The 9,776-nt window shown below is 48.8% G+C and overlaps 2 protein-coding genes across 2 annotated transcripts; both read left to right on the top strand.

The window, feature by feature from the left end:
• Positions 1-203: 203 nt before the first annotated feature.
• On the top strand, positions 204-574 carry LOC118239831 (ubiquitin-60S ribosomal protein L40-like). The gene is made up of 2 exons (XM_035453948.1): positions 204-325; positions 424-574. Exons 1-2 carry the CDS (start codon positions 204-206, stop codon positions 572-574), a joined length of 273 nt encoding a protein of 90 aa, XP_035309839.1.
• Positions 575-2,043: 1,469 nt separating this feature from the next.
• LOC100753890 (leukocyte immunoglobulin-like receptor subfamily B member 3) lies at positions 2,044-9,139 on the top strand. The gene is made up of 15 exons (XM_027434150.2): positions 2,044-2,077; positions 2,240-2,275; positions 2,451-2,729; positions 2,867-3,172; positions 4,093-4,377; positions 4,500-4,805; positions 5,034-5,330; positions 5,573-5,875; positions 6,172-6,222; positions 7,098-7,214; positions 7,471-7,546; positions 7,625-7,662; positions 7,898-7,950; positions 8,727-8,882; positions 8,960-9,139. The coding sequence occupies exons 1-15, from the start codon at positions 2,044-2,046 to the stop codon at positions 9,137-9,139; spliced, it is 2,517 nt and encodes an 838-aa protein (XP_027289951.1).
• The last annotated feature ends 637 nt before the right edge of the window (positions 9,140-9,776 follow it).

The raw sequence follows: 9,776 nt of genomic DNA, 5'->3' as shown, positions 1-9,776 counted from the left end.
AAAAGATAGCAGATGAAATAAATTTGAAGTGAGATCAGAAATTGAACGTTGCAAGATAAAGTGGGTGTGTCTCAAGGGAGGAGTGTGTGCTTAGAATCCCAGAGGCCCTGCCATCATTCTCTTACTCCACCAATAAAGGAAAATAAACTATATTTTTACTGAACTCTATTTCTCTTCAACTAGGTGGTGGAACAGACACAAACATGGAGATATTCAACAAGTTCCTTCAGGGCAAGACTATCACCCTTGAGGTCCAGCCCAGTGACTTCATGGACAATGTCAAGACCAAGACCCAAGACAAGGAAGGGATCTCACCTGACCACCAGTGACTGGGATTTAATGACAGAGGATGGCTAAATCCAGGCCAATGGCAAAGGCCAGAAAGATTCCCACCCTGAACCTGGTGCTGCACCTGTATGGTAGCATCATAGAGCCATCCCTTTGCCAGTCTCTCCAGAAGGACAAGTATGACAAGGCCATGCTCTGCTGCCCACACCTGCACCTCTGTGTGGTCAATTTCCTTGAGAAGAAGGGTGGCCACACCAACAACCTGCACCCCAAGAAAATCAAATAACACTGAAAACTTTCTTAGCCCAGGACTCTCAGGACCCAGTGAAAGGTTCAGGCATTAATGCTGACCTGCTCTGTTACTTTCCTCCTCTCTTGACCTAGGCTCTCTTCACTCACTCTCTCTCTTCTCTCTTACCCTCTGCCCTGCTCTGTTCTTCCATTTCTCTCCTCTCCCCTCCCCTAACTTGGATAAACTTTTTAAATGTACCCTCTATGGTTCATGGTCCATAGAGCAGTCTTAAATTTAAGCAGAAAGTTAACACCCAGTGCATTTTTTTTTTGGCCTGAGCAGAAGGACTAAGGAAGATGATGATGCTAAGACTGAGTTAGTGACATGGATCAGTGTGTAAGCGCTGCTGCCAACCTTCATCCAGTACTCTAATCCATATCATGCGAGGGGAAAACTGCCTTCTCTAGTTGTCCTGTGACCTCCATGCTTGTACTCTGACATATGTGAATGTATACACACAACAAAAAATAAGTTTAATTTGTTATTGCATTTGTATGATTTAAAAAATAAGTGCAAATTACTAAAGAAGTATAATTTAAAGTTGTAATGGAAAGTACACACATCAAAAAGGAACAAACAGCCAGAAAAAGTACTGAACATGCGGTTTTGATTTTAAAGATGTATTTATTTTTATGTATATTGTTTTGCCTGTATGTGCGACTGCACACCAGAAGAGGGCACCAGATCTCATAATGGGTGGCTGTGAGCCACCATGTGGTTGTTGAGAATTGAACTCAGGACCTCTGGAAGTGTAGGCGTTGCTCTAAACCTCAGAGTCATCTCTACAGCCCCTAGTGCACAACTGTAACCCAGCTCTAAGAGCATAAGGAAGTAGATTACACATTTTATTCCAGGTAGATATGAACAGTGAGAACCTTCACAGAAGCCTTCAAACACTTTGAATATGGGGAAGTATTTCACATTAAAAAAGGTGAATAGGAACCGGGAGTTGGTGGCCCATGCCTTTAATCCTAGGACTCTGGAGGAAGTGGCAGGCAAATCTCTGTGAGATCCAGGCCAGCCTGGTCTACAGAACAAGTTCCAGAACAGCCACAAAAGCAATAGAGACAAACCTGGTCTCGAAAAAGACAAAAAAAAAATGTGAAAAGGAATAAAGCAAGACTACATGGAAATTTGTATTTCTTGTGTGTAATGTTCATTCATGTCTGCTACCCCCTGGTGCTAACAAAGATGAGGACAGATGAGGCAGACACTGTTGGGATCTTGGAAATGACATCCATTAAATATTGATGGAGTCTACTGCCTGACCTAGACACAAACGAAGGGAATTCAGGGCCTGGTGTGTGAGGAGGGCAGTTCCCCTTCCTGTGGGGCTGCTGAAGCACAACCATGTCATGGGGAGGGCCCTGCCTCCAGAGGCCACACCCTATGTCTCCGGCCCCTTCAGACAGACTCTTTAGCTCTGCCCATGAGCACAGTTGCAGCCTCCAGGAGGAGACGCCATGACCGTCACCTTCACAGTCCTGCTCTGTCTGGGTGAGATGTGGAGATGGGGAGGGATGCTGTGCTCTGGGATTGATGCTGCCCCACAGCCCAGCACGGGTCAGTTAGGAAACCCCAGGGTCTCAGGAGGTTCTGCAGAGGGGAGGACCTTCTCAAGATTCAGGGACAAACCTCTCACAGGGAACTCTCTTCCAGGACTGACTCTGGGCCATGGGACACCAGTGCTGGCAGGTGAGTGAGTGTCTGCAGATGTCCTGACATCACTGCTCATCATTCCTGGAATCATGCTGGGCAGTGAGGATGGAAAACATCACATGTGTGCTGCCCCTGGGGAGGGCTAAGTGTTACAGTGTGGGTTAAAATCAGAAGATAATGTCCCGGGTCCTACCTGATCTTTTCTTTGCAGGAATTCGCCCTAAACCTATCCTCAGAGCAAAAACAGATTCTGTGGTCTCTGAGCAGACTACAGTGACCTTCTTGTGTGAGGGAACCACGGGAGCCCAAGAATACCGTCTGTATAAAAATGGACATTTCAGGAACAAAAAAAATCCACCAAATCCTAAGAACAAGGCTGAATTCTCAATCTCAAAAATAGTCCCTCAGGAAGCAGGGCAATATACCTGTCAATATTGGACCCATTATGGATGGTCAGAGCACAGTGACGCCCTGGAACTGGTGGTGACAGGTGAGAGGACTCACAAAGTCCACAGCCTCAGGTTTGTCTGTCAAGAAGTGGTTCTGTCCACAGGGATGACTCTCCACACAGCCTTGGAGGGTAAGAGGGCCTTTGAGGGCATTTAACTGATTCTTCTTCTCTCCTAGGGGCCTACAATAAACCCAGTCTCTCAGCGCAGCCCAACCCTGTGGTGACTGAAGGAGGGAAAGTCACCCTCCAGTGTGGCTCAAAGCAACAATATTCTGGGTTCATTTTGATTAAGGAAGGACCACAGGAAGAATCCAGGATACTGGACTCAGAGTATAACCAGTCTACTTGGCAGTATGAGGGCAGGCTCCCTGTGGGCCCTGTGACCTCCAGTCAAAGGTGGACATTCAGATGCTACAGCTTTCGCAGTAACAGCCCATTGGTGTGGTCAGATCCTAGTGACCCTCTGGAGCTCCTGTTCTCAGGTGAGAAGCCAAAAATATTCCACAAAATGATACAGATATAACAGAGGTGCTGAGGGAGGCCTTGGTGTGTGGACTGTGAGGAGCCAGGGCTCCTGAGCCCATTGACACAGATCATGGGAGACAGAGTAACACAAGATACAGAATCCAGGGAAGATAGTGAGAGCATATTCTATAAGGTCTGAGAGAGAGAGGAATCTTCATGGTGCCCTCTGTTACTCTGGATCAGCTTAAATAGCATCCACAAGAACAGGAGAAACTCTACAGAAGAGAGAGGAAGGGTTGTAGGAGCCACACAACACTTTAGTGGAACCATGAGGGCTCACAGAGACTGAAGCAGCAACCAAGGCTCATGCTTGGGTCTTCACTAAGCCCTCTGCACACAGGCTGTGCTGATTTACACTGGCTCCTTTTTATTTTTGTTTTTAGAGGGTCACTGTGTATCCCTGCCTGTCCTGAACCTGACTGGAGACCAGGCTGGCTTTGAACTCACATCGATCTGCCTGCTTTTGTCGACTGAGTGCTAGGGTTAAAGGCATGCACAAGCACAACCAGAATAGCTTGCGATTTTTGTTAGACTCATAACAACAGGAGTGTGGAAGTCTCTGACTCTTTTGCCTGCACAGGGGATCATTTTCCTCCTACTGGGTTGCCTTCTCCAGCCTTAACAGGAGGGTGTTTGCCTAGTCTTACTGCATGTTGTTGTGTCGTATTCCATTAATATCACTGGGAACACTGCTCTGTTCTGAAGGAAAAAAAATAGGCGCAGTGGGTCTGGGGGAGAGGGAAAGGGAGAGAACTGCTGTGAGGATGTGATGTTTAACAGGAGCTTAAATTAATTACAAACAAGTGCCTTCCACAAGTGTGACTCTCCTGTGCCACTTTCAGACAGACCCACCTCCTTCTCTCCTGTTTCCTTGCAGGGACCCTCCACAAACCCACCATCAAGGCTAAGCCAGGCCCTGTGGTTGCCTTAGGAAGCCCCATGAACATCTCCTGTCAGGGGACCCTGGATGCAGAAATGTGTTTTCTGCATAAAGAGGGAAGCCAACAAACCTGGGGTACACAGACCCCAAAGGAGCCTGGGAACAAGTCCACGTTCTCCATTCCTTCTGTCACAGAGGACAGTGGGGGGCAATATCGCTGTTACTGTTACAGCTCAGCTGGCTGGTCAGAGCCCAGTGACACCCTGGAACTAGTGGTGACAGGTGAGGGGACACACACAGTCTCAGCCTCAGGCTGTGCTCTCAGGAGTATTCCCTCCCAAAGCCTAGCCCTGGAGAACATTGTGACTGAGAGCCCATGTAACAGACTGCTTATTCTGTCCTAGGAATCTATGACACTAAACCACACCTGGCAGAATTGCACAGCCCTGTGGTGACCTCAGGGGGGAACATGACTCTCCAGTGTGTCTCACAGATGGTTTATAACAAGTTCATCCTCACCAAGGAAGATCAGAAGTTCTCCAGCTCCCTGAACTCACAGTATATACACAGTACTATGCAGTACCAAGCCTTATTCTCTATAGATCATGTAACAGCAGACCACACAGGGACATTCCGATGCTATGGTTTCTACAACCAAACCCCACAGCTGTGGTCAGTACCCAGTGAGCCCCTGGAAATACACATCTCAGGTGAGTCAGCCCCATCACTGACCAATCTTTTTTGACACCCTAAGCCCTTTGCCATGACCCTGTCCCACTGGGTAGTTGCAGATAAAGAGTGAAAAAGAAAGATCATGATTGCTGAGCCAGAGCCCCACTCCTGGGAAGAAGCAGTGACATGCACAGGGCATGATGGGAAGGAATAGGTGTTTGGTAAAAACCAGCTCCTCAATCACTAACCTGTCACCTTCCCTCCAGGTCTGTCCATGAAGCCCTCTCTGCTGACTCACCAAGGCCATATCCTGGACCCTGGAGAGAGACTCACCCTGCAGTGTGTCTCTGATATCAGCTATGACAGATTTGCTCTGTACAAGGTGGGGGGAGCTGACTTCACCCAGCACTATGGCCAGAGGACCCAGGCTGGCCTCTCCTTGGCAAACTTCACACTGGGCTATGTGAGCAGCTCTACTGCAGGACAGTACAGATGCTATGGTGCACACAAGCTCTCCTCTGAGTGGTCAGCCTCCAGTGATCCCCTGGACATCATGATCACAGGTGAGGATCTAAATAGATTCAATCTGGTTCCTAACCTCTGCATAAACTCTCATGGGGGACCTAAGAGCTGATAGCTGGGATGAGGGACAGGACTCTTATTCAGGAACTGATGCAGAGATAGGGGAATATTTTAGGGTTCAGGAAGTGAAAACCGAATATAGTCGTTGGTGCTTAGAGCAGGCCTTGTGGAATCTCAGCTGAGAACATTGAAGGCAGCCTCTCATTAGCTCTGCTCTTTTTAGGACAGCTTCCAGACCGTCCTTCCCTCTCAGTGAAGCCAAACTCAACAGTGCAGTCTGGAGACAACGTGACCCTGCTGTGTCAGTCAACATACACGACAGACACTTTCATTCTGTCCAAGGAGGGAGCAGCACACCAACCCCAGCGAATGAAATCCAAGCCCCAAGATAGGGAGTTCCAGGCAGAATTCCCCATGAGTGCTGTGACCTCTGCCCTCTCAGGCACCTACAGGTGCTACAGGTCTCAAGACTCATCTCCCTACCTGCTGTCACATGCCAGTGCCCCTGTGGAGCTCTCTGTCTCAGGTGAGGTGACCCTGAACTCTCAGGTTGACTTACAATACAAACCCTGGAAGAGCCCTTGACTTGGGTGGAATTAAAGGGACAACAAGAAGGGTGAGTAGAAGGCTCTTTCCATGACAGAGAAGTGGATGCCAGCAGGGTCCCTTAAGTAGTGTCCACTCCATCCTCTATTGCAATGTAAGTTTAGGGTAGACAGCATGATGGTCTTGGGGAGGTTACAGGGCAGATTTAGAACAGACAACAGAGGCGGGTCCCTTAGTTAACATCTAATCCTCACCCTCTCTTTTCCTGCTTCCTAGGACCCATTGTATCCTCCAGCCCACCACCCTCAAGTCCCTTGCCAACAGCTGGTAGGTATCAGGTACCTCAGTGGAGGGAGAAGGATCCATCCCCAGGCTACCTCGCCTGAGCCCACCAAATCCTCATTTCTCTGTCTTTTAGCTTGTGAGTATGGGAGGCAAACAGAGATCACAACAGAAACACCAGAAGGCCAGGACTTTGGGATTCAGAAGATAGTGTCCAAAGAGACATTTATTCTCAGTCTGGAGGATGGGGAGGTGGGTAAGGTGGAGAGCAGGGATCCCAGACACTCACCTCCCCATCTGCCTTGCAGGTCCTGAGAAATCACCTCTCATTTCATTGAGTCAGGCCCCAGAAGGCTCTGTAACCATCCTGTTGGATGTGGTACCCAGATGGGCAATAGCTAGTTATGGGCTGGATACAGCTGCTTCTGGAGATGCTGACTTGGACAAGTCCTTCCCATTCTGGGCTGGCTGCTGCTTCTCTGAGTATAAATGGAGAGGCCTGGCCCATATTTGTAAATTTCTTTCAGTTCTGGCCTTGAATGACGCCTCTACTAACAGAGGAGGCCTGCAGAGCCTGAGTCTGCAGTGGGTCTATCCCACCATGGTTGTGACATGGGCAAGGCTGGGACACAGGACCATGGCAGGGCATTCCTGCTCCTTCCCTCCAGCTCATGAGGCTCAGCTCAGGTGGAGAGAAAAGAGGTGGAAGTCAGAGTTTCTGGGTTCAACTCCCAGCCCTGCCACTTCCAGGCAGGTGATCTGAGGTGGATGAGCTGTGGGGATAGAAGAAGAGACGATTGCTTGTTGCATGATTGTGAGGATGGGAGACGATGAGGGCAATGGTCCACCATGGCTCTGTCACACAGTAGGTGCTCAGATAAGCATCAACAGTCCCTACTCATGATGTCATTGTACCTCAGGCCTGGAAATGTACCTGAAGGCTCTGATTGGAGTCTCTGTGGCCTTCCTCCTGTTACTCTCCATTCTCATCTTTCTCCTTCTCCAAAGAAGGCATCAGGGAAAGTTCAGGAAGGATGGTGAGTGCATTGTGGGTGACCTAGGTCTCAGGTGGTGATGGGTTCCTCAAACTGGGACTGGGAAGTCTAGAAACACTGGCAGATCTCAGATCAGAAGGAACCTGATCTCAGAACCTGTGCAATGTCAGGGTTTCTGTGAGCTTTGCCCTGTCCTGGGACATTTGTTCACTTACCCTATTGTAAAAATCCTTTCTTTCCTTCCCTGCACATGCCTGGGTCCCCCACCCACCAACTGAGACTCCTCTCTCCTTTGCAGATCAGAAAGAGATAGAATTGCAACATCCTGCAGGAGCTTCAAAGCCAGTAACCAGAGACAGAGGACACAAGAAGAGGTAACTCATGACCAAGAACCTAGACCTCCACCTTCCTGACACAACTCACTGCCCACTGACACCTCCTTCTCTTTGCAGATCCAACCCAGCTGCTGCCAACCAGGAAGAAATCCTATGTGAGATAAAGAGGGTTCCTGGTGGGCGGTGAACTCTGAGTTCTCTGCATTGCAGGGGTGGTGAAGAGATTCTGAGGTCTTTGCTGTTTGGGTCTGAACTTCACACTATGAACACAGGAATACCACCACACTCCCTGGTTCTCTGTCCCCACTAGGAGAAGGGAGGAAACTAGAGGTCTGAGACATCCCTAGACTCTGCTCAGAAGTCATTATGGTTTTTTTTTTGCCATGACAGATGCTTCAGTGGAGAAAATGAAACCTGAGGATGGTGTCAAGCTGGACAGTTCGGTGAGGTCCATTTGCAGTGCTAAGAACGTAGGGCCCGTTTAGTCCAGGCAGCCTTCTTAGTTATCTTTTGCTTGGCCCTCAAATCATCCATAGCTGACCACTCCCTTCTGCAACTACCTGGCTCCTGTGCGCTATGACCTCACTCTGCCCTGCATTTCCTGGGATCATAGGTCTCATAGCTTCTTTCTGCTTTCTGACTCCTTGGCATCTATCCTGTTGTCATCTGTGGGGGCAGCCCTGATGGAGAAGGCCACAGAAACATCTAAGGGACCAGCAACTGCAGGCAGGAACCAAAGGAACTTGGGCAGACACATGTATTTTAGTGTTGTATTTTAGTTTGGGTGTGTTGTGGAAAAGGGGGTGTTTGGGCTGCAATTTTTCTCTGCTCCACCTGCCTGCATGAGGATCTCAGAGGCCAGAAGAGAGCATAAGATACCCTGGACTAGAATTACAGATGAATGTAGGTCGCCATGTGGGTTCTGGGAACCAAACCTGGGTCCTATGCAATAGCAATCAGTGCTGTTAACCACAGAGACATCTCTTCAGACCCCAGAAATGTGTTTTCAGGAAGATGGACTCTGTGGGTACAGCCAAGACAGCAAGGTTTAGAGTGTCAGGATAAGAGGCCAGAACTGTAGGAGGGAACCCCCAGAAGACCCCATCAGGGATGCTGTCACATAAAGGGGTCACTCTGGCCATGCTGTGGAAAACAGGCCAGAGGAAAGTCACAGGGGAACAGGGTGACATTATGTGACCTCACTACTTGCCTGCTACAGAGACCACCCGAGGAAGACCCCCAGCGACAGACATATGCCCAGGTGAAAGACTCCAGGCTCAGGAGGGCAGAAGCTGTCCTACCTTCTGTCATGTCAAGAGAAGTCCCAGAAACAAAAGAAGAACAAGCAGAAGAGGGCAGAGAGACAGACACTCAGGTTGGTCCTGTACTCCCCAGGGCTTCAGCATCCTGTAAGTCAAGCATGTACCTTCCTCTCACTCTCTCCCCCTCCAGGCTGCTGAATCCGAAGAGCTCCGAGATGTGGTCTATGCCCAGCTGTGCAGCAGGTCACTCAGACAGGAGACAGCTGCACCTCCTCGCTCCCAGGCAGGAGAAGCCCCAGAGGAGCCCACTGTATATGCTGCTCTGGCCGTCACTCGACCAGGTCCTCTTCCCATTAAAGAGAAGCAATGACCCTCTGCTAGCCTGGAGGCCTGTGGAGACTTCTGAGGGATTATGTGAACTTTTGGGAACCTGGTTGTATTTTAACTAACATCATACATTTTGGAAATAAAGCAGATTTCTCAAGTGAAATGAGAATTGATATAGAAGGGAAGGCTTCACACTGGGTACTAATTTATGACATTCTCATCAAAGCCATGAAGTGAGAAAAGTTTCAGTCATGGTTGCACAGATCCAGAATCCCAACCCATGGGAGGCAGAGACAGGAGAATTACCTTTGTTTTGTTCCCATCTTGGGATATCTAGTACATTTTATGCCAGCCTGGGCTACGGAGTGAGACTTGTTTTAAACAACATCAACCACCAAAGGCCAGGCTGTAGGTTCACATCTGAAGTCCTAGAACCTTGGAGATTGGACAGGTGGATCAAGAAGTCAAGGTCATCTTCACCCTCATAGCATAGGAGTAATGGCCAGCCTGGAACACACGGGACACTGTTTTAAAACAAATAAATAGGTCAGGCATGGTGTCTTCAATCTCAGCACTTAGGAGGTAGAGACAGACAGATCTCCTAGGATAACTAGTCTAATGGTAAGTTTCAGGACAGCTATAACTACACAGAGAAACCTTGTCTGGAAGCATTAAACAAT

The sequence above is a fragment of the Cricetulus griseus genome, unplaced genomic scaffold (assembly GCF_003668045.3).
Source record: "Cricetulus griseus strain 17A/GY unplaced genomic scaffold, alternate assembly CriGri-PICRH-1.0 unplaced_scaffold_99, whole genome shotgun sequence".
In the NCBI taxonomy this organism is placed as follows: Eukaryota; Metazoa; Chordata; class Mammalia; order Rodentia; family Cricetidae; genus Cricetulus; species Cricetulus griseus.
The sequence above is the reverse complement of the archived record's forward strand: the minus strand, read 5'-3'. Positions and strand labels throughout refer to the sequence as shown.

Excerpts from the sequence above, each read along its gene's own strand:
- LOC100753890 (XM_027434150.2), top strand. The coding sequence starts at position 2,044 with ATGACCGTCACCTTCACAGTCCTGCTCTGTCTGG. Across the intron at positions 7,215-7,470 it reads GGGAAAGTTCAGGAAGGATG|ATCAGAAAGAGATAGAATTG; the intron begins GTGAGTGCATTG and ends TCTCCTTTGCAG. Across the intron at positions 7,547-7,624 it reads GACAGAGGACACAAGAAGAG|ATCCAACCCAGCTGCTGCCA; the intron begins GTAACTCATGAC and ends TTCTCTTTGCAG.
- LOC118239831 (XM_035453948.1), top strand. The coding sequence starts at position 204 with ATGGAGATATTCAACAAGTTCCTTCAGGGCAAGACTATCACCCTTGAG. Across the intron at positions 326-423 it reads GGGATCTCACCTGACCACCA|CATCATAGAGCCATCCCTTT; the intron begins GTGACTGGGATT and ends CCTGTATGGTAG.